This window comes from Lutra lutra, chromosome 3, assembly GCF_902655055.1.
Source record: "Lutra lutra chromosome 3, mLutLut1.2, whole genome shotgun sequence".
NCBI lineage: Eukaryota > Metazoa > Chordata > Mammalia > Carnivora > Mustelidae > Lutra > Lutra lutra.
In genome coordinates this window covers 45284259-45311120 of record NC_062280.1, presented here as the reverse complement: position 1 = coordinate 45311120, position 26862 = coordinate 45284259, and the positions used below count along the sequence as shown (strand labels likewise).

The following is a 26862-nucleotide window of genomic DNA, read 5'->3' as shown; positions in this document are numbered from 1 at the left end:
GGGGGAAGGCTGAGACTCACGTCCGGGAGAGGGAACAGTAGCTGAGTGGGCAGAGGACGCCCAACACAGAGGCAAAGGGGCACCAGGAAGTTCACCCCCAAACCTTCTCCCAGAAGGTAGAATAGCAATGGCAGGAGAAGAGCAAAGGCGCCCAGCCTATGGCTACTCTGCGGGACTAGACAGACACAGTGGCCAGAGTAATAGGACAAGGGAACCCTCTGGAGCTGGAGAGGAGGCACATAGAGTTTTCCAGAGTCTAGGCAACACTTTTTTTTTTTTAAAAAGGGCCATGCCAGCCCCATCTGGTCGAACTTGCTAATGGCACGAAGAAAGAAAAGATCTTAAAAGAGGAACAGCAAAAACATGATCATGATTTATTCTTTCAGCAGCTAAGCCACACGGCTACAGGCCTGAGCCTGTACTGGGCCGGGCTTCATAGGGCCAAGTTTTCTATCCCAGACCTGGGGGGAGGCTTCTGTTTGCTAATTAATTGAAACACTGTTCTCTGTCAGCCTCATTCCCAAACCTTGATCTTTGGGGAATTGGGAGTCTGTGACTTTTTCCCAAGGAGCAGGAGGGTTCCCAGAGCCGGTCTGCTGCTCTGCCTGGAGGCGGTGTTCTGGAGGGGGTCCCCAGAGGGCAGCGGGGGCACTGAGGCCCAGCGGGGGCTGCCCCTGAGCATGATGCCTGTGCTTGCCTTGCAGGGCGGTTCCCCTCCTGGGCTACCTACCTCAGGACCTGATTGAGACCCCCATGCTCCTGCAACTTCACCCGAGTGACCGGCCTTTGATGCTCACCATCCATAAAAAGAGTAGGTCCCATTTCCTGGGAAAGCCTGGGATCAGTGCCCTGTGTAGATGGGTCACATCAGTTTCCTGCATGTGGGGACAGATGCTGTGGCTCTGTGCTCACTCCCTCTCTCTGTCAGTTGAGAGTAATCACCTCCCGTGCGTCCCTTTGTGGGACCTGAATCTTTGGCACCTGCTTTTACTGTTGGCTTCCCTGGCAGGTGGGGGAGGGGGGGCAGATTCAGCGGTGGTGACAGAGGCGCTGACCAGGCCAAGGGAGTGGGTGAGCCATGTCCCCACCAAGCCCAGGTCTTGCAGACACAGGGAACACTGAGCATCCTGAAGAAGACCAGTCAAGGGTAGCATAGGTGCATGTCCTGAGATCTCTGGTGGCACTTCTGGAAACTTCTAGAGACAGCCTGCTGTTGCAATTTAAAGCCAAGTTGTGTGTGGAGGGGGGTGTTTGAAAGCCATAGGGTCGAGGAGGTTGGCCTCTTAGAAAGTTCTGAGCTGACTCCAGAGTGGAGTGCCCCTCAGCTCTCCTCTTCCCAAGAGCACCAGACACCTGTCCTCATGCTCACATGGCTCCCACTCTCACAGTTGTACAATCCGGTGGGCAGCCCTTCGACTATTCTCCCATTCGGTTCCGTGCCCGGAACGGCGAGTACGTCACTCTGGACACCAGCTGGTCCAGCTTCATCAACCCGTGGAGCAGGAAGATCTCCTTCATCATCGGCAGACACAGAGTCAGGGTGTGAGTGCTCCCAGGGCCTGGGGCAGCCCGGGGACCCTCATTTCCCCCACGAGCAGGTGGCAGAGGGCAGGACTGGGTGGCCAGGACCCAAGCCACCTCCTGTCATGTGCCTGTGACTCCAGGTGGGCAGGATCTCCTACAGCAGAGCAGCGAGCAGGAGGGAGGGGTGGGTAGCAGCCCAGGGGTGTGCAGGGAGGAGGCCAGCCGGGCTGTGCAGCAGGGGGCCCAGCTGACAGACCAGTTAAAACTGCACAGGGGCCCTTTGAATGAGGACGTGTTCTCAGCTCAGTCTCCAGTGGAGGAGAAGGACCCACCCCCCCGCATTCAGGGGCTCACAGAGCAGATCCACCGGCTGCTGCTCCAGGTGGGTATGCTGCCTACATGCCTTCCTGTCCCCTGTGCCAGTGGCCGGGAGGTGCCCAGAGACCTGGGCTGGCCATCTCACTCCATCCAGCCCCACTCTGCGCCACTGGCATCTGTGGTCTAGGCCTGGACAGTCGGGCACACCTGTGGCTTGCAGAGTTGGGGGTGGCACCCCTTGCATATTTGGGGTGCCTGTGTCTGAACTGTAGCCCTGAGCAAGTGACTGAAAGACACACCCAGCCCCTGAGTCCACCCCTGAGGCCCTGCTGCCAGCCCGCTCATGGCCCCCCACGGGCGCAATGGGTGGGAGGGGGTCACCGTACCAGGACCTGGGGGGCATGAGGATACCTTTTCCCTCTTCCTGGGGACGTAGTTCTCAAGAAGACAGTGTGAGCACCAGTCCTCCGACTGGGCAGCTCTGCTCCTCTGTCTCCCGAGACTGCAGCAAAACCGCAGTGCGCCTTGTCTCTAAAACCCCTGGATAGAGCCTGGACTGGCCCATGCCGTGTGAGCCAAGGGAGAGGGTTGAATGAATCCTCTCTCAGAGGCACCGCACAGCCTGACCCTGCCAGCCAGCCCAGCCCCACCTGTCCTCACACAGCACCCTCTGTGAGATAGGTGTGCCGGGGTGGGGGGGGGGCACTAACCCCACAGTGTCAGCCGCACACACCCCCTGAACCGCGTCCAATACCTTCCTATCTGCTGTGTCCCCAGCCGGTCCCCCATAGCGGCTCCAGCGGCTATGGGAGCCTGGGCAGCAACGGGTCCCACGAACATCTCATGAGCCAGACCTCATCCAGTGACAGCAATGGTCACGAGGACTCCTGCCACAGGAGGACCGTAAGTCCCTTCTGCCCCTGTCTGTCCTTGTCCTGGGGAGACCTGGCCGCCCACTCTCGGAACCCTGCTCCCTGCTCTACTCTCCAAGAGAGGGGTGGGGACAGCCAAAAGCTGTGACTACAGTTTGGGTGAAAATGACTTAAAGCAGGCAATCTGGCAAGAGTGAGGACGTCACAGAAATGCCACATCGTTCTGCATTCCTGAGATGGCCAAACACGTTTTCTCCGGCCCTGCCTCGCTCCAATTTCTGTGGCTCTCCTCTGTCCTCACCATGAGGACAGGCTGAACCATGATAGGGTGTCCTAGAGGGAATAACATGTCCCTTTGTTTCTCCTCCAGGAAATTTGTAAAAATAATGGCAACATCAAAAACAAAAGTCATCCTGGGGAATCTGGGGAACAAAAGGAAAAATCTGCCACAGGTAAGAACTTTCTCTCCATTTCCTTGACGAAACGTTAGTGTGGCTTTGAGTTTCACCCTGGATGGCAGGGAACTGACCTCCTCAGCGAGCTGTCTCCCCTCCCCTGCTGGGCAGCTGGCTCTGTGATGGCGCCGGGCAGCCTGGGCCCTTGCTCCATCAGGCTTGCTGACCCTTGTCGCCGGGCGCCCTTGACACCTGCTGAGGTGGGCCGAGGCCTGCCCGTGGCCCCTGCTGTCGCTGGGTATAGTGGCCAGAGTGTGGGTGCTTACACTCACGTGAGCACGTGCACACACTCACCCAAGTTGGGGGGGCTGCCCAGCCAACCCACAAGCAATTGTCCGTGTAAATGAAGTGTCCCAGGGGGACAGCACCTTCTTTGTTCATGGGTCCCCCAACCCCGGGGAGCCAGAGGCACAGGGGGCTGTCCACCACCCCACACTCCCTGAGCCCACCTCACCATGTTTCGACTTGGCACCCTTGTACCTGGGCTACCTGTGGCCTCAGTCCCTGCGGAGCTCCTGCTCATCCCCTGCACTCAGGGCTCACCTCCTCCAGGAAGCCTCTGGTGGCTGCCGCATATCTCTTCTTCACCAGGAATTTTGGCATCCGGGACAAGTGGGGGTGCACGCTGCCCTCAGTGGCCATGCTATAGTCTGTGTGGGTTTGCGGGGATGCCACGTGGAGCAGGACATGGCTCTGCCCCTGGGGACCCCTCAGGGAACAGCACAGGGGTGTGTGCAGAGAGGGCAGGAAGAGAAGCATCCACAGCAGTCTGCCCTGGGGACACAAAATCATTAGCGACACCGGCTCACATTTCTGGGGGGTCTCTCCTCTCTGAGACAGGAACCATCTATCCATCAACCCTAAAGCATCTGCCATCTTACTGGCCCTGCACATTTCAGGAGTTCCAGGAAGACCTGGCCTTTTCCACTGCTAAGTCCTTGAGCCTGGGGATAGCCCTAGGGGGAGGCGGCCCCCACCTGGTGACAGCGCCCTCCAGCTTCCCTCTGGGGGTGTCACAGGGACGCTCGCCCCCACCAGGCTGCCTGAAGAGCAGGCTGTCCCTGGATTTCTGTGTTTGAGAATCACAGCCTGACTTTTAGGTTGCATGGAAACGCTTTCTGACTAGAGAATCCTCTTTGGGGGACACAAGTTTTACCTGAGAGAACTGTTTTGTCCTTTCAGAGACTCCGAGTAGTTCCTCTGCTCAGATGAAAGCTGTCCCCGTGGAACAGGACAGCTCTGGTACTAGCCTGCCCACGGGCGGCTCTCCCGAGGAGCTGGGCTGCAGGAACCCGCCCGCTGGCTCCTACCAGCAGATCAGCTGCCTGGACGGCGTCATCAGGTGCGGTCACCTCCCCCCTTCCCCCGCCTTCCCGGCTCCTCCACGTGCCCCTGGGGCTCCCGTGTCCCACGAGGCCCTTTCCAACTCTCCGTGCAGATACCTGGAGAGCTGCAGTGAGGCGGCCACCCTCAAGAGGAAGTGTGAGTTCCCAGTGAACGTGGCGACGCAGAAGGCCAGCGATAAGCGACAGGCAGTGGCCAGCCCCGGGCTGCCTTCCGCAGGTGTCTTGTTGCTTTGAGCTGTGCCCCATGCGCTGACTGGGGTCCTCCGTGGGGGTGGGGGTGGGGTCAGGTGTCACTGAAGGCCCGGAGCCCCGCCCCTCCCGCAGGAAGTCTGAGCAGCTTCAAGGACACAGTGTGGGTGTAGGCTGGTTTTTCCATGACCAGAGTAGCTCAAAACTTAGGATCTTCTTACAAGCTGGAGGTAAAGGTGATTTGGGACTTTGAGACTTGGCTCTTGCTGGGGCTGCTGGAGACCTGGGGGCACCTCACCCTGCCGTTCTTAGGCGGGTCTTGTTTCTGTGGTCTCTCGGAAGAGTACAGGCCTCCGAATGTTAGCACACCTGAGTCGGATTTCACCCCACAGGCCTCTCGAGCGTTCTGAGTGTTACTGCTGGGCCTTACCAGGACCAAACACCGGGTAGCCCCCTGTTGATGGAGCTCTCATGTTGGGCAGTCCCACTGTGATGGACAGTCCCTGCCATAGTCCTTGGGGACACAGAGCCAGCCCCTGGCCAGCACCCTGCGGATGGTGGGTTCCTGGCCATCTGTGGGCCTGTTGGAAGGGCCCCGGGCCCTGGTCAGAGGCCCAGACCCAGAGTACCTGCAGCTTCCCAACCGTCTACCTCCTATTAGAGCACTCAGGCTGTGTTCAAGAGGGAAGAGGGAAGTTCAGACTTCCCTCTTCTCCTGCTTTCCCCTGTGAATAAAGAGCTGGGGACAGCCGTCATGTGCACGGGTCTATGCAGGCTCTGCGGGTCCCCGGGGTATTGGCGCACCACATAGACAGTGGGGTGTCTTGTCCGAGCGGTTTGCTTTTGTTGCATTTCTGTGTCTGTGTCCATTTCCTCTTACAAAGAGACAGCGTCATCCTCCAAGGTGAACAGCCACGCAGGGGTCAGCGCACACCTGCCATCGCTGACGCTGCCCAGCAAGGCGGAGAGCATTGTGTCCCTCACCAGCCAGTGCAGCTACAGCAGCACCATCGTGCACGTGGGCGACAAGAAGCTGCAGCCTGAGCTCGGTATGCTTGTTGGTTCACCAACGATGTCGGGAGCGGTCTGATTTTAATGATGAAAATTAGAAATTCAGGTGCAGAAGCAGGGCGGGGTATAGCTACCCCTGTCCTGGTCCCAGCCACCCCTGTCCCAGTCCCTCCTGGTCCCAGGGCCCCTGTCCTAGCCCCCACTGCACTCCAGGTCCACCTGGCGGCAGTTGTCCACTCTGGCGCCTACCAGGCAGAGGCCGTGGTGGTGCTGAGCCCTGGCCTCCTGGGGAATGAGTGAGGGTCCCGGGCCTCCCCCTTTTGTGGGGCTGAGGGTCCCCGCCCCCTCCCCTGTTGGAGGACAGGAGCCAGGACAGGTCCTACATGCCGGGTACCATCCCTGAGTTACCCTGTTCTTCACAACACCCACAAGGGAATGGAAACCCAGATTTGTTCTGTGCTGGGAAGACAGGGACATTGAGGGGAGAGTGCATGGGAGGGAGCCAGCGGGTCCTGAAGAAGGACAGGGGCCCCACGCCGGCTCAGGGTGTTGTGCTCTCGGAGCCAAGGACAGACCAGGAGCAGCATCTTCAACGTGGGGCTGAAACCCCAGGTACCCCACATTTCAGTTTGCTTCGAAGACCAATCCTGGAGCTGCCCAGGCAGTGGGGCTTTCTATCCTTGTCTTGTGCTTTTGATGGTGAACTTTTCTCAGAGAGCTGCCTGAACATATCATAGGTTTCAGCCCCGAGCTCTGGAGGCATGAGGCATCGCACGTGTGTGCTAGGGGCTGCCTTCTTCAGAGACGCCAGGTGCGTTTTTCCGTTGTTTTAAGCCCCGGTGCCCATCTTCTGTTCCAGAGCTGGTGGAAGATGCCATGAGCGGACCTGAGTCTCTGGACGGACGGCCATGCATCCTGGGCGCGGAGAAGGAGCCCCTCAGGACACTGGGCCTCACCAAGGAAGTGCTGGCCGCCCACACCCAGAAGGAGGAACAGAGCTTCCTGCTCAAGTTCAAGGAGATGCGGAAACTCACTATCTTCCAGTCTCGCTGCCATTATTACTTACAGGAAAAGTCCAAGGGGCAGCTAAGTGAGAGAAGTAAGTGGCAAAACCACATTTTAAAGATGTTCTTCTTGGTAGAACAGAGTCCAGGGCTCCTGTCGACGTGTGGAATGGCCCCAGTTAGATATGGGCTGGAACTTCACAGTGATGCAGTCCGTTTCAGTAGAAACAGGTGTCCTGTGTCCCCAAGGCAACAGTGCTAGCAAGAGCAGCGACAGTACCAGGCTGGCTCCCATGGAACGCAGAGCTGCCACCTCAGATGTATCTCACTGGGTGACTGTGAGGGGCAGGGGACCCTACCCGCCCCATAGGACTGACGGGGCACATGGCGTCAGACTCCTGAGGACACTGTAGGAGGGAGTGACCGCCTTCTCCCCAGATGCCTTCCTAGCTGGGGGGCCTTAAGGCTGGAGGACAGACCCTGGGAGTGCAGAAAGCTACCTTCCAGGCTGCCCCCCAGCAGGGGGGTCGAAGGGCATGGGGTGAAGATAGACAGGGCTGGACTGATCAGAGACCCCACCTCTTCCCAGGGCTCCCCAGGCCAGACACAGGGATCAGAGCTAGTGAGCCCAGGAGACACGTGCATCACGAGAACCCAGCTTCCCCTGGATCTCTAGGCAGACACGCCACAAAGTGAAAATATAAGAAGTGAAAGAGACTGATGCTGCCAAGGATTATGTCTTTTCTAGTCTTTTCCTTTTCTCCTTCTTCCCCAGACTTAGGGTGACTGTTGGGCCTAATTTCTTTGGAAATTAGGAGAAAGTGTCATCCCCCCCACCTTGGGCAGACCCACTCTGTGGGCCTGATTTAGTATGGAGTTCCAGCTCCCTCTTGCCCCACTTGGCCCAGCAGTTTTTGCAGTGCACAGACCGTGCAGCCGTCCACCGCAACCCTGTCTAGACCCTGATGTGCAATCCCAGGAGCCCAGTGCTTTAGCCAGTAGTCCCACCAGGGGACAGATTTCCTATAGAAAAAACACCAGACATAGTCTGAGTGACAAAGCCTCTACCCACTTAGCACTTTGCCTTGAATTGGTCCATTTGTCTTCAGCATGGAGTAAAGACTAAGGGAGCACCTGTTGGCATTGCTGACAGAAGGTGTCCCCACACACCTGCTGCAGAAGCCCAGAGTTATCCTATGTGACAGGAGAGGAGAAACAGGTTCCTGGGACCATCCAGGCATGGCATGACCCCCCAGCTCAACCAACATACTTCCCCTGCTAGCCCAGGCCCGGGGGTGGAGTGTGGGGACAAGTCCAGAGTCCCTTCTGCTACTCTTGGAGACCTCCAGCCTTCTGAAGAAAAAAGCATTGCTCATCAGAGAGAAGGAAGGTAGTTCCTAGAGCATGTGCTCCTTTCCATCCTCTGACCTCCCCTTGGGCTGCAGTCCAGGCTCCCTCTGACAGGCAAAGCAGGAAGCAGCTCATTTTAAGGAACAGTAGTGATGAAGCTCATAAAATTGAAAAATAGGTTAGATGATCAGGGGTGTTACCCTTCACATTTCACAAACCAGTACTGGGGAACAGCTGACACTTACCAGCCTTTTTACTTTTTTGAGCAAATGAAATCTTCTAAATACAATTTCATCACTATTACTTTGTCAGGGAAAGGGTATTTTAACACCCGATGAAAAACTGGGCATGTGCTCTTGCAATTAATGGCTGTCCTTAAAATTGGGTGACTCTGGTTTTATGAACATTTTGCCCTGATTGTTCTCACTTCACTGAGGGCCGGGCAGCACCTGATGGAGGCCTGAGTAGCCACAGGCTTACATTTGGAAACACGGGACTGCTGAACTAGGATGTGTCCTCGTGTTTCCAGGTGCCTAGGAGTCTGAAAACTGGCAAACACATAAATGTGTGCATCTTAACTCTGGTGTTTTCCCATTATTTTAGCTGCACCAGGACTAAGAAATGCTTCTGGAATAGATTCATCTTGGAAAAAAACTGGGAAGAACAGAAAACTGAAGTCCAAACGGGCCAAGCCTCGAGACTCTTCTGAGAGCACTGGGTCTGGGGGCCCTGCACCCCACCGGCCCCCACTGATGGGCCTGAATGCCACAGCCTGGTCACCGTGGGACACGTCCCAGTCCAGCTGCCCCACGACGCCCTTCCCTGCCTCGGTGCCTGCTTATCCCCTGCCTGTGTTTCCAGCCCCAGGAATCATGCCCACACCAGGGATGGTGGCGTCAGCACCCCTGGCTCCCCAGGCCAGCTTCGCGGTGCCCGCCGTGCCCATGGACACCCAGCATGAGTTTGCCATCCAGCACCCGCCGTTCGCTGTCCCCTTGACCCCAGTCATGGCATTGGTGTTACCCAACTATTCCTTCCCTTCAGTGACCCCCAGCCTGCCCCAGGCCTTCTTCCCAGGCCAGCCTAACTTTCTGTCCGAGATGATCCCTGCCTCGCAGCCTGAGCTCCCCGGCCGGACCTCACCCCACAAAGCGCCATGCACATGTCCTCTGGCAGAGCGTGGGCTGGCAGCTTCTCGTGCAGCCACCCCCATGTCCCCACCGTCTGCCTCTGGGCCCCCAGGCAGAGCCTCCCCTCCGCTCTTCCAGTCCCGAGGGAGCTCGCCTCTGCAGCTCAACTTGCTGCAGCTGGAGGAGGTCCCTGAGGGCAGCACCGTGGCCTCAGGAACGGCAGGACCCGCAGGGACAGCGGGGACAGCGGGTGCGGGGCCCGACTGCAGACCTTCCACATCCTGGGACCGGCAGCCGAAGGCCTTGCCAATCGTAAGCATTTCCTGCCTTCCTCCCCTAAAGCAGGCAGCGGGGGTGCAGGGACAGGGTGAGCACGTGCGCTCCTGTCTCCCCTCCTGCCACACGGTTCCAGTTGTGACCTAAATACATGGGCTGGACCGGAATGTTTTCCGGCTCAGCGACCCTGTCAGAGTAGACCCCTGGCAGCTTCTTATTGTCTGGGGGTCCAGAGGAAGGAAGCCACTGGATTGTCTGATGGGGGACACGGGTCCAGATACGCACATGTGACTTCATGACTCGCTCTGGGCCCCAATATTTTCAGTAAAACTCTGTGGATAAAGCACAGTCAGGTTGAATGCCAGAATTCAGACCCCTTGGAGGGCAGTGGGGGGAGGGGGAGCCAGCCGCAGAGGCACCCTGGGGGGCAGGGAGGCAGAGGCCTGAGCTCTGAAACCAGGCCACGTGCGCCCCTCCTCCCAAGTCCCCCGGGATGCTGCTGTGCTGTTCTTGTTCAGTTAATGAAGTCGTGAGCTGCTTCCGGTGAACCACTGGTACGTGGTGACCACACTGAGGGGTGTAATGACCGCGCTGAGTGACCGGGCTGAGGGGTGTGGTGACCGCACTGAGGGGTGTAGTGACCACGCTGAGTGACCAGGCTGAGTCACTGTGCTGAGGGGTGTAGTGACTGTACCGAGTGACCACGCTAAGGGGTATGGTGACCGCACTGAGTGACCACGCTAAGAGGTGTAGTGACGACACTGAGTGACTGGGCTGAGTCACTGTGCTGAGGGGTGTAGTGACTGCGCCGAGTGTCCACGCTAAGGGGTATGGTGACCGCATTGAGTGACCACTCTGAGGGGTGTAGTGGCCATGCTGAGCTGTGTAGTGACTGCTCTGAGTGACCATGCTGAGGGCTGTGGTAACCGCACTGAGGGATGTAGTCACACTAGTGCGGCAGTGCAGCCACTGGCGCCCCTGCCCTTGCTCCCGGGAGGGGAAGCACAATCTCGAAGTCTCAAATAAACACCTCCATGTGCCGGGGGCCCCCGACTCCTGTGTCTGGGGTCCTGGGCCTATCATGCTGGTTCTGAGGGTCAGAGGGTCAGGATGCTGCCAGGTCAAGGCCATGCCCACTGGGAAGCCAGATTCCCCTCCCCCATTCCACAGAGCAGCAGTCACTGGGGTGCTGCTGACGCGCTTCCCCTCTTCCCTGTCTGCCAGGGTGTGGGAACGAGCAGAAGGCCTTTCTCTCAGGGACCCAAGACCCACTGTCTTTGATGTGACCTTCCCAAAATTAAAGTTATTAGATGACACTCATAGACCACTAGCAAGGGTGTTGCTGTAGACTTAATAACCAGGGGGCATGTTCGTTTTGTCTTCTTTGTTGGTGATGAAGAGAGGACCAGCGACCTAAGGAGGATGGCACTTTGCTCTGTCTCTGAGCAGCTCTGTGCAGACAGCACTGTACAGCTCCCCCGAGCCCTGTTCTGTGTGCTGAGCCCTGACTATGCACAGACCCTCTCTCTGTATGCAGAGCCCTGACGGTGTACAGAGCCTCTCTCTCTCTGGGCAGAGCCCTGACTGTGTGCAGATCCTCTCTCTATATGCAGAGGCCTGACTGTGCACAGGCCCTCTCTGTGCACAAAGCTCCTGACTCTGTGTAGAGCCCTGACTGTGCACCAAGCCCCACTCTATACATAGAGCTCTGACAATGAGCAGAGGTTCTCTCTGTACACCAAGCCTTTGACTGTGTGCAGAGCCCTGACTGTGCACCAACTCCCTCTCTATACACAGAGCCCTGACTGTGCACTGAGCCCTCTCTGTGCACTGCACCCTGACTGTGTGCTGAGCTTCTTTCTGTATGCAGAGCCCTGACTATGCACAGAGCCCAATTCTGTGTCCTGTACCCTGACTGTGCAAAGAGCCTCTCTCTGTATGCAGAGCCCTGGCTGTGTGCAGAGCCCTGTTCTGTGCAATCATGCCCTAACTGTGCACAAGGCCTCTCTCTTTATGCAGAGCCTTGACTGTATGCTGAGCCCCTCTGTGTATACAGAGCCCTGACAATGTGCAGAGCCCCATTCTGTGTGCCGAGCCCCATTCTGTGCACAGAGCCCTGACTGTGCTGTCTTCTCCCTGTTTCTAAAGCGTGAGGAACCTGCAGATGCCCGGAACAGTGATGCCCTCTCCACATCCAGTGGCCTGCTCGACCTCTTGCTGCACGAGGACCTGTGCTCGGCCACAGGGTCAGCCCTATCTGGGAGTGGAGCCTCTGCTACATCCGACTCCCTGGGCTCAGGCTCACTGGGCTGTGCTACATCCAGAAGTGGAGCAGGTATGTTATTGGCACTGGGAGCACCCAAATCCTGTGGGTGTTGGGTGTGTTTCAGTTGCTGGATTTCAGGTTTGTTTAGATGATGGCCACCTAATGTTCCTGGGCGTCCATAGCTTTTCCCGCACCCCAGGCCACAGGCCTGTGTGTGCTCAGGGCCTGGTATCCGGTGCAGACCAGGTCCCCACGGGCATCCAGCTGGTGCTCCCAAGTGCCTCCCCAGGGCCTGCAGCCATGGCTGCCAGCAGGTTCGGGCTCTGTCCTCCTGCCTCGCCCTGCCGATGTGCATCCCCTCTGCCCATTTGCTATGGACATTGCTGTTATCACAGGCCTCCACACCACCAGCCCTTTTGGACCATCTTGGACCATCCCTCAGAGTCTCTGGGCCTGCCAGGAGGGCCAGTAGTGCCCCCCTGAGTTAGCTCCCCTCGTGTGAAGCTAGGGCGTGGGGGTCTGCTTTACCAGGGAGGATCACTCAGGTGTGATCTGGAACAGCCACATCCGCTCCCCACTGACTGAGCACCCGTCTTCACCTGTTCTCTGGTCTCGCTCCCCACAGAGGGTAATGGCAGAGTGTGCCAGGCCAGCTGTCCCCCGCTGACAAAACCAGCTTTTTTGTGGCCTGACCTAGTCAAGGAGCAGGAGCATGATTTCTTTTGGCGGGGGAGCGGGGGGAGGAGGCATACAGGGGAAGAGGGAGAGAGAGAATCTGAAGCAGGCTACATGCCCAGCATGCAGAACCTGATGTGGGGCTCCATCCCACGACCCCGAGGTCATGACCTGAGCTGAAATTAGGAGTTGGACGCTTAACTGACGGAGCCCCCAGACACCCCAAAGGAGCATGATTTCTAAGACGCAGCCCCATCTGGACTTCTCAGGGCTGACCCGGGAGAGAGTCGTCCCCATGGTGCTGGCTGGTATTATCCAGATAATTTGAAAACTGGAAAGAGGAGGCAAAACCTACCTGTCTAGGCACTTGTTACCACGTCAAACCCTTTGGCTCCCTAAAACTGCCGTTTTATGAGGTTTAACTTCACATGAAAGGTTTTCACTTGCCATGTGTTGTGTTTTTAAAGGCAGCAGTGACACAGGTCACACCAGCAAGTATTTTGGAAGCGTTGACTCTTCGGAGAAGAACCACACAGCGAAAGCGAAGGCAGATATGGAAGAAAGTGAGCAGTTCATCAAGTATGTCCTGCAGGACCCCGTCTGGCTGCTGATGGCCGACACGGACGACAGCGTCATGATGACCTACCAGATGCCTTCCCGGTAACCCCCGACTTCTCCTAGGGACATGGGCTCACCAAGCAACAAGGCCACCCAGTCGGGGGGACTGCCCACTGAGAGCCTCGCCTCTGATTGTATGGACAGAGAAGGAGGGTCACTCTGGATGGCTCCGTGGTCCCGCGGAGAACTGCAGGTGACCTGCTGTAGGCTGGGAGGAGGACGGGCTCCCTTTCAACCCCCGTCGTGTTGCTGGGCTCACGAAGCGTTTGTGCCAACGTCTCCCTTTGGCTCAGTTGCCTGTTCCCCTGTGGGCGAAATGGGCTGTGTCCGTCCTGGAGATACAGGAGCTCAGGGAGGTGAGCAGCCTGGACTACCAGCTGCTCTGTGGTGAGCAGGTCTGTGCTTCTGCCACTGTGACCCCACGTCAGTCTGGTCTAGGGATCGCTATGGTCCCTGTGCCTCGGAGCCCCATGGTGGGAGGAGCCAGGGAAGGAAGGAGGGATTACCGCAGAGGCTCAGGACTGCCAGGCCTCTGGGGGCAGGTGGGAGGGGCTCCTGGGTTTCCTTCCAGCCAGCCCAGTGTCTGCTGGGGAGCCAGGACGGTTACCCCACCTGCTGCCTCGATGGTCAGAGTCTCCAGCTAACTGGCCTGTGCAGAACCAAGCGTCTGTGGGTGCCCAGGCCCCCTAATTTCAAATAAAACCTAGATCGTAACTTGGGTTATTTTAATAGAAAAACTACAGATGATAGACTAGGGAGGTTAAGGTGCCTTAAGTAGGGTAATTTATTTTAAAGAAAAAGGAAATTAGCATTAAACAAAATCATCTAAAATTAATTAATCCTGAAAGAGTTGCTAGAAAAAGAGGGTTTGTTTTTTTTTTTAAACCACAGAACCCCCTTCAGGCACTGTACAGCTTACCTGTTTCTAACTGTTTTGTGAAGGAATCTGGAAACAGTGTTGAAGGAAGACCGGGAGAAGCTGAGAGCCATGCAGAAGTCCCAGCCCCACTTCACTGAGGGCCAGAGGCAGGAGCTGCTGGACGTGCATCCATGGCTGAGGGGCGGCCGCCTGCCTGCCGCCCTGGACCTCACGGTGAGCTCAGCACGCCTGTCCGCACTCCCCACAGCCCTTAGCACTCTCAGTACCCCTCAAACTTCCAAAGCTAGAAAGAGTCTATTCACGAAGACAAATGATCCTAAGGATGCTACTGAGTCTACTTTAAGGAACTTTGCGACCTTGTTCCCGAAAAGATCTTCTGAATATTCCCTCTCAGTGGCATACTGAAATTTGAATGTTGTTTCTTTCTTTCACTTGTTTTCAATTTAAAAAACAAACTAGGAAGCAGCTCTCCTACCACGAGCCCTCAGTGTCTGCATAGACCATTAGATAACGGTGGGAACACCTCTCCTTCCAGGCCTCAGGAACCTGCAGCCGCACCCTCCTCCTCCACAGGACTTGCGGAGTCATGTCTGTGCCCATCCGCATGCCCTGCCCACCCTGAGCCCCACACCCTGGAAGCTGTTCACTTCAGGGTCTCCGTGTCCTTCAGCCTCTGAACGCGCTGCCCTCTCAGTCCGCCAGCTTCAGGACAGGACCCTGACACCCCCCTCCCCTCCAGCACTGCCTGCTGCTTCAAGCCACAGTGCTCTTTCAGCTGGATCTTCATAGTGGCCTCCTCACTGCGTGTCCTTCCCCCTTGTCCCTACGGTTGTGTCCCTGGCAGCCATGCCCCAGCCAGTTGGAGTAAAGTGCTGCAAAGCCATAAAAATCTGATACGTCGCCCCCATCTGCCATCTGCCATTTCTCTTCCCTCACTCTCTGCAACCACGTGGGCGTCTCGCCTGTCCCTCCTGCCGCCTGGCCTTTGCACCTGCCCTTCCCTCTGCTGGGAGGCCCTTCTGTCAGTCACATGGCTCTTCCTGGCTTCTTTCAGGGGTTTTCGTCATACACCGCAGAATTGGCTGTCTGTCGCCTCCTAGCAAAAACCCCAAGCCTTAGTGGCCTAAAGCCGTGAACACTTACACTGTCCCAGTGTCTCTTTGGGCTGGGAATTAAGGAACAGCTTGCCTGGGTAGTTTGGGCTCAGAGTTCTCATGAAGGTGAGGGCAAGATGTCAGCGGGGGCATCTTTCGTCACCTAAAGGCTAGAAGCCACACTTCCCAAGGAGCGAGACTCTACCCTGTGAGGGGAGGGTGTCACAGACACCCCCCCCCCCCAAATCAGGGGCCTTCTCTTGTTCTGAAGGCCCAGAATAAGATTGTAGGTCTCGTCCATGTGCCATGTTCCTCTAGGCTTTCATCTTGAATATGCTGGGGACACCTGTCACTTGGGCTGTTGTCCCTCTCTCCTCCCAGGATCTCCCCTCCCCTCTTCTCCTGGGCAGAGATTTTCATCTTTGTTTGCTGGGGAATCCCAGTCCTTGGGACCTGCCTGGAGCATTACAGGTGATCAACAGATAGGGAATGAGACAGTATTCTGTCGTGCCCACTTTCTGCACAAGAAAACTGAGGTTGGAGAAGGCAGTTAAACTGGACCTTGACTGTGGTCCCACAGGCAGGAAGGGGAGGAGCTGGGACAGAACCTTGAGACTACTGGTTCCACTATCCTGTCACCATGGAGAGCTACCTCTCAGATAAGGGCCTGGATGCTCCCCTGGTCTTGGGGAAGTGGGGAGTGGGGCCCCTGGGGAGCAGCTCTGACCTCCCTCAAGAGCAGGCAGGGTCCCAGCAGCCCCTCAGTGGCTTCCCACCTCCCCGCTCACCACGGCTGACCCCAGGTCACCTGCACCTCCCTCAGGTCAAACCACTGTTTGGTAATGAAGAGGTCATTTTTGTTACTGACTTTACATCTTTCCCTTTAAGGAATGTGTTTACTGTGGGAACAAGGGACAAGACAACATCTGCCCAACCTACGAGGAAGATACTCCTCCTCTGGGTCTCAGTGAAGCCACAGATGCCAAAGAGGAGGAAAATGGAGTCCCCTTGAGTCACAGAAGTGAAGAGCGGACCTAGCTCTCCTCCCCGTGCCCCGACAGCTCGTGATCTATGTTAGATGGTGCTCAGAAGCAATGAAAGATTTTTCATATCTGTTTGTAATGAAATGGACAGATAAACTTATCGCTTTTTTTGTTTTAGAAAAAAACATAGTTTTCTGAAGGAATGATTTAAAACTGTGGAGAGTGGGAAGGGTCGGGGAGGAAATACACTTTGGTATTTAAAACATAAATACAGAGTTTGGGACAGATTTCGTTATTCCTTAACTTGAGAAAGCTGGAATGCTCTCAGCACACAGCAGGGAGGTTGCCCTAGGGCTCTCAGAGGTCTGTGCCCCGAGGAGGCTTCTTGCTGACCTGGGGGTGTCCAGAGGCATCTTCCAGCCTGTGGCAAACAGCTGGGATGCTCCCGGTCCTTCCGGAGCTGCCCCTGGGTGTGTTTGGATCAGATCAGATTCTGTCCTCTGGGGTCTGCTCTGTATCTAGATCACCTAGACATCATCTAGACAAACTAGATGTTTTTGGAATGTACCAAATGGAGATCACAGCCTCTCCTAACTTTCTGTCAAAGTGTTTCACGTGCGTTGCTGTGAAGTGTACTTCGGCAAACCAGCAGCTTCCGCTTTGGCTACTATGTTGGCAAACCTTTCAATCTGATGTAGCTTGTGTTTGGCCCAAGCTGAGGAGAGATGCTCACTCTGGAAAGAAGAAGCCCCGTGGTTTGTCTGACCAGCTCCATCAGACTGGCACACACCTAGAACCTTCTGTGTATTTCTACATCATCCTTGGGTCCCTTTCAGATCATGACCCATATGTAGATAAAATAAGGTGTTGACTGTCTCTATGGCGACTTCCCTTTGCAGACCAGTCTCGGATAGCCACATTTGGAACCCGTTGGTGTCTGTCCTTCAGCTGGAGCCTCCCAGACACGAGCTCTGACACTGTGAGCTGGTGACCCCATCTGCGCTTTCCTGAGTGCCGTGAGCTCGCCTCTCCCCGCACCCTGGGCTGATATGCCAACCCTTGTTCTTTCCATGAGCCTGACCTCACTTGGGGAAGCTTCCGGTCCCAGCAGTGACAGTCCTCGCGTCACCAGCACTGTCTGGTCACTGGGATACCTGTGGAGGAGTGAGGCCAGTCTGCCCATTTCCTTACGAAACCTCATGTTGCATCATGGATCCCAAGGATTGTTTGGGGGAAAGCTATATTGGTCCCTGGAGTGAAGGTTACCCCAGGAGAAAGAGCTGACTTAAAATCGGGTTGAGTTTGTAAAAACAGAAAAGCAAGCAGGCTTCCTCCCATCCTCTGATGGAGAAGCGGTTGCAAGAGCCAGTGCAGCCTCCTTGTAATCGGCTGGTTTTCAGTCTCACGTTGGGATAGTAATCCGATTTTTCTTAAACTCAAATGTAAGAATACTGGTGGGTTTTTTAAATTATTTATAAAGTAACAGCACCTTCAGATGCCCAAAATGAGATGGTAGCCTGTGTATTTGTTGGAGGATAGACGCCTCCAAACCTGCCCCCTGCCGCTGAGGTCCAGTCATCAAGGGATTAGATGCTAGTCAAGGTTATATGTATGTTACCTGAACACACAACTGTCAAAACATTGTTCACGGTTATGAATGTTTACCATCAGCGTTATTTTATTATATGATCTATGCTCATTGATTGTTAAGTGCATAGCTTAACGCGTGCTGGGCAGTTGACAATAGGAGCATTTTGTGAAATTGTTTACATGGTGCCACGTATCAAGACGTGTTTCCCTTAGTATGTGTGCTTACACAGGGGTTATAAAACCTTTTTCTCGATTTTAAACTGAGCCTTCTTTTTAATCTATTCCTGAAAAGACGTGTAAATAAGCTCTCAGAGTCTGTGTAATGACTTGGTCAGCCTTGCCGTTCACGTGGTTTGTTCACACACAGACCAAAATTTCTTCACCCAGTGCAATATGTTTGTTTACTGCTTGTGTCTTTTTATGACTGTTTTTGCTTTTTAGAAAATTGCTAAATAAAGCAAGTATATTTTTGTTGTTAATTGTATGTACTTTTAATGTAGCACGGGGCCAAAACCATAGAGATCAAAGATTACCAAAAGATGAAACAAGAAAGAAAGGAAGAAAAAGAACTTCAGAGATGCTGTGTGAGGAGTCACGTCAGGCACAAAGACCTGCCGCATCTCTTCCATGGCACAGCTGGTCCCTTCCTGCGCATGCCTGTGGGCATCTCTCTTCCCGGTACCCGCACCGCTCGCTGCCCCAGCTGCCCAGTGAATTCTTAGGATGGAACATCACAGAATGTAAATCTAATCCTGTGACCCAGTGCTGCCACGGGCTTTTCACTTGCAGACACAGAGGTGGGGCTTCCTCGCTGAGCCCCCAGCTCCAGTCCACTCTGAGATGGCCCCAGGCACCCACTCTCTTCCCTTTGTGCCCTGTGTTCCTCCTGGGCTAGCTGGCAGTGTGCTAGCCACGGGGCTGAAGGCAGAGGTCAGAAGGATGCCAGCCAGAAAGGCCTCGAGCTCCATCAGAGACCATAGAGGCAGCACTGCAAAATCCCCTCCCCCCATGCATCCGGTTCTTGCCATAGTGACGGAGCCTTGCCGGGCCTGGTCAAAACAGGGGAGTGCTGCTTCCAACTTCCTCCCACTTTTCATACCCATACCATGGGAAACGGAGCAAGGAGAGGAATGGATCCTGGACCCAGTGCCCAGCCTCCCAGAAGCTCCCTGAGTAGGAGGGAAGGCTTGACTCCCTGCCTCATAGCCTGGTGGTGATGGGGGGATGGGGTGGGGGTAGGGGAACAAAGGCAAAGTCCTCCAAGTAGGTATGGAAGCCTCGGCAAACTGGCCTTAAATGGCCAGATATGGCCATTTCACCGAACTGAGTGCCACTGGGGACTCTTAATTACATTTTTATTTACCATATAACCCCAAAGTCACCCCCTGGTTTATTTCCAGACCAAAAGGAGCTTCTCCAAGCTTTCTGGGCTGATTGCCTACAAGGGGCCTGGACGTCCATAGGCTGGCTGCTGCCTTTGTTCCCTGGGGATTTATGGCCTGCCACCCCTGCCGCTAACTGGTCCCCCTGTGGCCACCACAGCCCTGCCGACTCTGCTGGCCTCTGTTCCTGGATCTGGGGGGATCAAAGGGCCCAAATGCTCAGGAAGTCTGTGCTCAAGCAACCTTTGAAGGTAGGATCAGTCCAAGGGACAAATGGCAGGAAATGGGTCCACTAGGGGAAGCCATGCAAAGCAGGGAGAGAGGGCTTGGTGGCCCTGAGATGGAACAACCAGGCTTCTAGGAGGGCCAACCCAGCCAGCCAATGGACCCACTAAGGGAAATTGAGGTGAACTTCAAAGATGGGTCATTGGGGAACTTCTGGTCCAGCCAAACATCTTATTGACCCCTAATACCTTGCTCTATCCTTATGCTTTTTCTTTCCTCAGGATTCTTGGTCACGATGAGGCATATCCCAGCACTTAATTTCTCCTTCCTTCAACTCTATAGAAAGCATTCCTCAAACCCCACCTTCCCATGTAAGACTCTTGAGGTCCCTCTCTCTCGCTTCAGACTCCTCCCTTCTCCTGACAACTGTCATCTATTCTTTTGTTTTTACATAGTCAACTTTATATCATGTTCCGTAACCATAATTATAAGTCTTCCTTACCTTCTTACATTTCTCTTTGGGGGAGCTTTTTGTTTTTCCTGGAGTTCCTAGTTGCCTCTCATTTTTTGCTTGTACTATTCACATTTATCAGGCCTTCCTCCCCACACCCATGCCCCATCCAATCAAGTGCTCTATTGGTCTTTTCCCAGAGGCCTCCCCCAGGGTGTTGACCATCCTGTTCCAACAGGGACTGCCTTTCATGGAGAGCATTCTAAAATACCTCTTTGGCTTTGTTCAAATAATATAATGGGTAATGGGAGACATATGCATCAGACTACAAGAAGTATCACTGAGGTTTTATTTTGTTTTGTTTTGTTTTTCACATTTCAGATTCTCAAAGTAGTGGAAACTTAATTGTACTTACCTAAGGGTCTCCTTTCCTGGAGTGATGTCGAAGTGGTAAAGAATAATAAAGTCACAGGCCAGTTATGGGCTCTCATGAGGTCCACAGTGAGCTCCCTCCCCTGTCAGACCCACCACTAGGAGTAAGGGGAGGAGAGCAGGTGGGTCTCTGAGCAGCCAGGTGAGGGGTAAGGAAGAGACCTGAGCTTTCTGGCATGCAGGGGAGATTGAGAACAGCAGGGGATGACTGAAGTAAAGGAATAGGTTTCTCTACCTGGATGAGCAGTGCTAGGCTGGGGAGGTCTTAGAAGCCTGCTCACAGAGAAGCAAATAAGAGGCTGAGTGGTAAGAGGTGATGGGAGGTGAAAATCAGCAGAAGAAACTCTCAGCTAGTTATAGATAGAGGTCTATCTATCTTTAGATAGACTTTGGGAAATGTCAAACCTCTTACCAAACCCACCCTGTCTGTAAAGGTCCTTCTGGTGGGGAGCTCAAAGTGAAATAGTCACAGGGAGTAAGATCCATCTTCAGGTGACTAGGGTAGGGCCTATCTGTGGCCATACCTACCACCCACTGCACTGTAGTCCCTGGATGTTTCCTTCCCCTACTGCTCTCCAGCCAGGCTCAGGACAACCCCTCCCCTTCCCTACCCACCCAGGCTTCTGCTGAGGCCAGGCTCTGTGCTGGTTGTAGATAGGAGGTCCCGGGTACCCTTGACAAGGGATGCTTACAGTCTCAAGGGCTGCAGACCAGACCCTGACAATCCAGTCTCTGGTAAGTAGTACGCGACTGGGAAAGGGTGCAGTGTGACTGTGGGGAAGGTGCTCCCCCCCCCCCCCCCCCCCGCAAAGAGAAAAAGGAATAGCGAAGCTGAGGCCTAAACAGTGAGGAAATAGATATTTGGAGGAGTGTTGAAGAATGTTCCAGGTGGAAGGCTCAGTCTGTGCAAAGGGCTGGTGGCCAGAGCCCATCTTGCCATTCCAGCTTTGCTGCACTGGGAAGTGTACATAAGTCAGTGGAGCAGGGAACAGGTGGCAGTCCCCAGGGTGCTGCCCAAGGGCGCGGCCCCACGGCCCACCCACCCCACCCGCAGGGAGGCCAGTCTGGCAGATGGGCGGCCCTCGGTGGGGGTGGCGGTCGTCTGGCGGACACAAGCTCACCCGCCACCCGCGGGACAAAGCAGGCCTAGACAAAGGCGCGGCCAACACCTGTCGCTCTTGGCGCGGCCCCGCTTTTCTCCACCGAAGCGGCTGCAGCTGCCAACTGTCATGGGCATCAAGTTACGGGGACCAGAAGGCGGCCTACGCCGGTCTGTTGAGGGGAGGGCTGGGAGGGAAAGGGAGCTGAGGGGGAACGGGGCGGGGGACGGGGGACGAAGGAGACTGGCCTGGGTGAATGAACAGGAGTGGGGACCACGGAAGGACGGTCGGCCAGGGAGCTGGGAGAACAGGGAAGAGTGGGCGGGGAGGAGGACCAGAGAAGGGTGGGGAGTTCAGGGATGTACAGCGGCGGCCGGGGGGTGGGGGTGTTTGTGGCCAGGAGGGAAAGGGAGATCAAAGGAGGGCAAGGGAGAGAAGGGGATTAGGGGGACATAGGGAGCTGGGTAGAGAGCGATGATGATTAGAAGAGAATGGACGGCTGCTGGGGGTGGCGGGGGTGGTACTAGGGAAGAAGGGGCGGGCGGAGGAAGGGTGACCCGAGAAGGAGCGCCTGGAGGAGGGGCGGCGCCGGCGGGCCGGCGGGCCCCGCCCCGGTAGGATCTCCGCGAGGGAGGAGGGCGGTGTCGAGGATCGAGTCCGGTGTCTGGACCCACAAATGCGCAAGAAACTCAAGGGAGCTATGGGGCCGCTCCCACCCCCGCTACCCCATGGGCCCCCAACTCGCCGGGACTCCGTAGCTATCCCGGGCCGGACCCATAGACCTTTCCAGGTCCACAGACCGCGGCCTTGTCTGTGGCTCTGTCCTACAGAATCCAGCACCCCGACACTCGCGCAGGAGCGCGCCTCTCGGGATGCACCTTGCAGGAACTAAGACAAGTGTGACTGCATGAATGCTGATCCCACGCACAGCAGACCTGGAGGCCTCGCTCAGGTAGGGAGGGCGGCAGAAGCAGCCCTGACCGCCGCCCTGCCGGTCACCGCCCCCTCGGGTGCCTCAAGCCTCTGGGGTTGTAGGGGGGCCGGGATGGGGGCCGCGGCCGCCAACCACGCCCCACCAGCTGCTTGCCGACCTCGGCGGCGGAGCCCGACAATGCGCGCCGCTCCCATTGGCCGCGGTACGCCTCCAAGCCGGCGGCTCTGGCCCGCGCGGCCAATCCGTGCATTGAAATGCAAATGAGATGCTATAAAAGGGGCGGGGCCGCGGCGGGCGGAAGACGCGGAAGAGCAAGGGTTGCCGCGGCCTTAGCCAGGCGCTGCGAGGGGCGTGGGCGCTCGCCGCGCTCTGGGCGGTGCGGACCATGGCTCAGGCCCTGGCGCCCGGCCGGGACCGTCCGAGCCGGAAGAATGAGGATGGCTGGGAGACCCGGGGGGACCGCAAGGTGCTGGCCGGGGCCTTAGGGGGGCAGGGGAGCAGGGGGCGAGCGGGCGGGAGACCCGGGACCGGGGCTCAGCCACCCGCTTCCCGCAGGCCCGGAAGCCCCTGGTGGAGAAGAAGCGGCGCGCGCGGATCAACGAGAGCCTCCAGGAGCTGCGACTGCTGCTGGCGGGCGCCGAGGTGAGGCGGGCAGGCGGGTGCCCAGGGGCCGCTGGGCCGGAGAGCGGGGTTCGCGGCGCGGCCTGGCCTCACCGACCCCCCACACGCCCCCCGGCTCTCCCGCCGGCGCAGGTGCAGGCCAAGCTGGAGAACGCCGAGGTGCTGGAGCTGACGGTGCGGCGTGTGCAGGGCACGCTGCGGGGCCGTGCGCGCGGTGAGTGGCGGTGGGGCGCGCGGGCGGGGCGCGGGGCGCGTTCGCCCAGCCGGCCCGGGTCGCGGACTGGGGACCTCCCTCCCGGTGCCCCTGTAATGTCGGAGAGGGCGACCTCCGGGTCCCCTGGGTGAGCCCTGTCCCCGCGGGCTGGGCGGGCCTGGACACCGCAGTGGTGGCTCACTGGACCCGACGCCGCTCTCTCCCTCCCACTCCTGGGCGCAGAGCGCGAGCAGCTGCAGGCGGAAGCAAGCGAGCGCTTCGCGGCTGGCTACATCCAGTGCATGCACGAGGTGCACACGTTCGTGTCCACGTGCCAGGCCATCGATGCCACTGTCGCCGCAGAACTCCTGAACCACCTGCTTGAATCTATGCCTCTGCGCGAGGGCAGCAGCTTCCGGGATCTGCTGGGGGACGCCCTGGCAGGGCCTCCGGGAGCCCCTGGGCGCAGTGGCTGGCCCACGGGAGGAGGGGTCCTTGGATCCCCTATGCCCAGTTCCCCAGGCCCCGGGGACGACCTGTGCTCCGACTTGGAGGAGGCCCCCGAGGCTGAACTGACCAGAGCTCCTGCTGAAGGGCCAGAGTTGGTGCCAGCAACCCTGGGCAGCCTCACCGCTGCCCGCATAGCCCAGAGCGTTTGGAGGCCTTGGTGACTAAGCCGGGATGGGTGTGGCCTTCCCTTGCTCTGTTCCCTCCTCCCTGCGGTCCACAGGTGGTGGGGCTGCGCCCCCCCCACCCCCAGCTGGCTCCTAGGACTGCCGGCTCTCTTCCTTCAGTGGCTGGGATGCAGGGCAGTCCGGGTGACCAGCCCTAGCCCTGTTTCTTAAGAAAGTATTTCTTATGGACCCCACAGCCCCCCAGGAGTGGGTGGAGGGCGGGAGCTGCAGGCAGAAGGAGGAATCTCACCGAACTACTAGGGTTCTCCAGGGTTTCACTGTCCCAGCCTTCTCAGGTACTGTGTGGATCTGGGGGCAGAGGTGAATGGAATGGTGCTGAAGCCCTTCTTGGTGCTGGGCACTGGTGACGGGACAGAGGGATACCTCAGACCCTGACAGCCCTGGCCTGAGCGGAAGCTTGAACTTGCCACTTGAGTCAGGACACAGGGGAGGCAGAGGCTTTCTGTGGCATTTCCTCCACCTGCCAGAGAGAAGCAGAACTCCCTAGACCACTTGAGTCTGTGTATTGGGTTACCATCAAATGTTCCAGTTTTATGAAATAAAGCATTTTGGAGAGTTAGTTACCCTTTTGGAGTAAGACTGAATGATGTGATCTCCTTGATGGGTCTAATGGGTAGATACTAAACTAGGGAGGGGTGTTTTTCTTGTACTTGATGCTGGCAAATGTTTCTAAAATCTCCTACCCTTTGTCAGCACCATGATGAGCACAGTGGTGGTGGAGAGCAGACACCTGCGGCATGTCTCACAGTGGACAGCGCTCCCACCTCCCTGGGAACTGTGCATCCTGGACAGGGACACCATTGTCATGGGGTTTGTCTCCAGAGCAATGAGGTAGCAGGGGAACAGCCTGTCCCCCACCATTCTCCAGTTCAGGAGCTTCTAGGAATAAAATGAATGCCTACTTCCTAGCCATGTGGTTTGGCAGTTTCCTTCGAAGACCTGTTTTAGGATCCATGAGTGTGATGCAGATGGCGTTCTACTTATGTGAGGTGGTCACTCTTCCTGACAAAAGAGGGATCTTTCCCCAGTACCAGTGAGTTCGGGGACATGGAGACCTGCCCCATTCATGGCTTGAAATGAAATTGTCATGGTTCTACTCAGCTTGGACTAGAGGTCAAAGTGGGCCCAAGAGGTCAGAACCTTGAGAGGAGGGGATGGGATGGGCAGCAAGAGTGGAGGGAAGTTCCCTCCTGGGGTGGGCCAGGAACCACAGACAGCATGGGTCAGCTGACAGCAGCCACTGCCAGAGAGAGCCCAGCCTGGTCACTCCTGCTCCAGGACCCCAAAGCAGCTTGGGTTGCCAGTGCCCAGACCAGGGCAGTGATGTGACAACTCAGGATTGACACCTGGGCCTCCTCTCTGGTTGGGCACCTTTGCTTCAAGAACATCTTTCCCAGCAACCCTTTGACAACACCCCCACTACCACCACTACCACGAGTCCTGGTCACCAGGGGTGTTTCAACTTGGCTTCTCTGTGGTTCAGTCTCGGACTTCAGCCACTAGGGTATAACCAGATGGAACTTATTTTTAGCAACTGGGGAGAGTTTGGGATGGGCTGGGGGAGGCAGCTCCATAAGGTGGGGTTCAAGAGGGATTGGAAATGTTATTCCTGGGGTGCTTTTAGCTGCCCCAGACAGACTGATGTCGGGTGTGTCCACAAGGACATAGATGGAGCATAGGTGCCCATGTAAGACCTCTGTTGCCTGTGGCTTCCAGCAGCACCCAAAGGCAACTGTGATGCCTTCTGATGCCATGTGGGGGAGGGGACATCCTCCAGGAACTGTTCTGAAGCATCAGTGCCTTCCTCTCATGCCCACACTTGTCACATTCTCCCAGAGACCCTGGAAGAGGGCCAAGGGGACCCAGGACTTGGGATGCAAGGTGCAGGAGGCTGACCTGGGGGGAAAGATGTCGCTGGGACCAGGACCCTCCTGAGGTCAGAAGCCCCTAACCCAGAGCTCTGGTCCTGCGCTCCCCCCACCTATGACTGAGTCAGCTCCTACTGCGAGCCTCAAGAGCAGCCTCTTTTCTCAGACACGTAAGTGCTTCCCAGAGCAGTAACCACTATCAGCCTCTGCGGGCTGACAGCCCCTCTTGCCTCTTTGCAACCTAGACCACCCTAGACCATTCCTTCTGAAGCTCTTTGCAAATTTCCCACTCCGTCACACAACTATTTCCTACCACCTCCTCTCTCTGAAACCCCCAACTCTCCCTCACAGGCCTTGCTCTTGACTTTGGTAGCCTTGCTTCGTCCTTCCCTGAGATGTGCCTCCTTCCCACTTCGGGCCCCTGGTCCACTGTATTAGTCTTCTGTGGTTACCATACATCGCTGCAAACTTGGTGGCTGGAAATAACACTAACCGATCATCTTGCATTTCCGTAGGTTAGAAGTCTGACACAGGATTCACAAGGCTAAAGGAGAGCCTAGTGCTTTCAGAACAGCTACACTCCCTCCTGGAGGCTTGAGAGTGAATCTGTTTCCTTTCCTTTCCCTGTTTCCAAGGCCACCCATATCCTTTGGCAGGTGGCCCCCTTCCTCCACCTTTAAAGCCAGCAACAATGCATCTGTTGCACCCTCCTCCCATAGTCACGTCTCCTTCTGACCCCTGTGCCTCCCTCTTCCTTCTACTTTTAAGGACCCTCATAATGATACTGGGCCCACTGGGATAACCCAAGATAATCTCCTTATTTCCAGGTTCTTAATCCTCAATCAGATTTGCAAAACCTCTCTTGCCCAGAACACTCACAGGTTCTGGGAATGACGATGTGGACACCTTTGGGGGACCATTATTCTGCCAAGCATACCCATGTGGGCCTCTGCCCGGGCACCCTGCCTCCCATCATGGTGCAGTATGGTGTGGGCTTTCCACGCAGGCATTGGACTCGGTCCCCTCTGACCTCTCTGTGACTTTGCTGCATCACTAATCTCCTCTCCCTCTGCATCATTCTTTTTTTTTTTTTTTTAAGATTTTATTTATTTATTTGACAGAGAGATCACAAGTAGAGGGGGGGGGGAAGCAGGCTCCCCGCTGAGCAGAGAATCCGATGTGGGGCTCAATCCCAGGACCCCGAGATCGTGACCTGAGCCGAAGGCAGAGGCTTAACCCACTGAGCCCTCCAGGCATCCCCCTCTGCATCATTCTACAAAGAAGCTGAAACATCTCCATCTAGAGAAAGAGGACATAAAACCTCCCTAGACTTGCCATACCCCATTAGCCTCTGCTTCATTGCTCTGTTCCAAAGCAACA

At 56.4% G+C, this 26862-nt stretch overlaps 2 protein-coding genes across 9 annotated transcripts in view; both read left to right on the top strand.

Annotated features, from left to right (window-relative positions):
* The window catches only part of PER2 (period circadian regulator 2), a 39884-nt gene extending 21824 nt beyond the window's left edge, over positions 1-18060 (top strand). For all 4 annotated transcript variants that reach the window (XM_047721789.1, XM_047721790.1, XM_047721791.1 and 1 more), the window contains 14 exons: positions 705-811; positions 1389-1542; positions 1798-1906; positions 2620-2745; positions 3085-3166; positions 4352-4511; positions 4608-4732; positions 5589-5753; positions 6575-6814; positions 8673-9511; positions 11624-11810; positions 12884-13076; positions 13977-14127; positions 15897-18060. In XM_047721789.1, coding sequence (XP_047577745.1) covers positions 705-811; positions 1389-1542; positions 1798-1906; positions 2620-2745; positions 3085-3166; positions 4352-4511; positions 4608-4732; positions 5589-5753; positions 6575-6814; positions 8673-9511; positions 11624-11810; positions 12884-13076; positions 13977-14127; positions 15897-16046 — 2788 coding nt within the window. In that variant the 3' untranslated portion in view covers positions 16047-18060. The remainder of the gene's footprint in view (positions 1-704; positions 812-1388; positions 1543-1797; positions 1907-2619; positions 2746-3084; positions 3167-4351; positions 4512-4607; positions 4733-5588; positions 5754-6574; positions 6815-8672; positions 9512-11623; positions 11811-12883; positions 13077-13976; positions 14128-15896) is intronic.
* A 2673-nt stretch (positions 18061-20733) lies between these two features.
* On the top strand, positions 20734-24177 carry HES6 (hes family bHLH transcription factor 6). Of its 5 annotated transcripts, none has more exons than XM_047722787.1 (5): positions 20734-20806; positions 22002-22123; positions 22661-22747; positions 22859-22940; positions 23163-24177. In XM_047722787.1, the coding sequence occupies exons 2-5, from the start codon at positions 22079-22081 to the stop codon at positions 23588-23590; spliced, it is 642 nt and encodes a 213-aa protein (XP_047578743.1). In that variant the 5' UTR covers positions 20734-20806; positions 22002-22078; the 3' UTR covers positions 23591-24177. The 5 variants fall into 5 exon arrangements, with proteins under 5 accessions (XP_047578743.1, XP_047578742.1, XP_047578741.1 ...); XM_047722786.1 differs by lacking the exon at positions 20734-20806 and adding an exon at positions 21165-21341; XM_047722785.1 differs by lacking the exon at positions 20734-20806 and having other exon boundaries at positions 21821-22123.
* The last annotated feature ends 2685 nt before the right edge of the window (positions 24178-26862 follow it).

Excerpts from the sequence above, each read along its gene's own strand:
- HES6 (XM_047722783.1), top strand. The coding sequence starts at position 22,491 with ATGGCTCAGGCCCTGGCGCCCGGCCGGGACCGTCCGAGCCGGAAGAAT. Across the intron at positions 22,572-22,660 it reads AGACCCGGGGGGACCGCAAG|GCCCGGAAGCCCCTGGTGGA; the intron begins GTGCTGGCCGGG and ends CGCTTCCCGCAG. Across the intron at positions 22,748-22,858 it reads TGCTGCTGGCGGGCGCCGAG|GTGCAGGCCAAGCTGGAGAA; the intron begins GTGAGGCGGGCA and ends CCGCCGGCGCAG.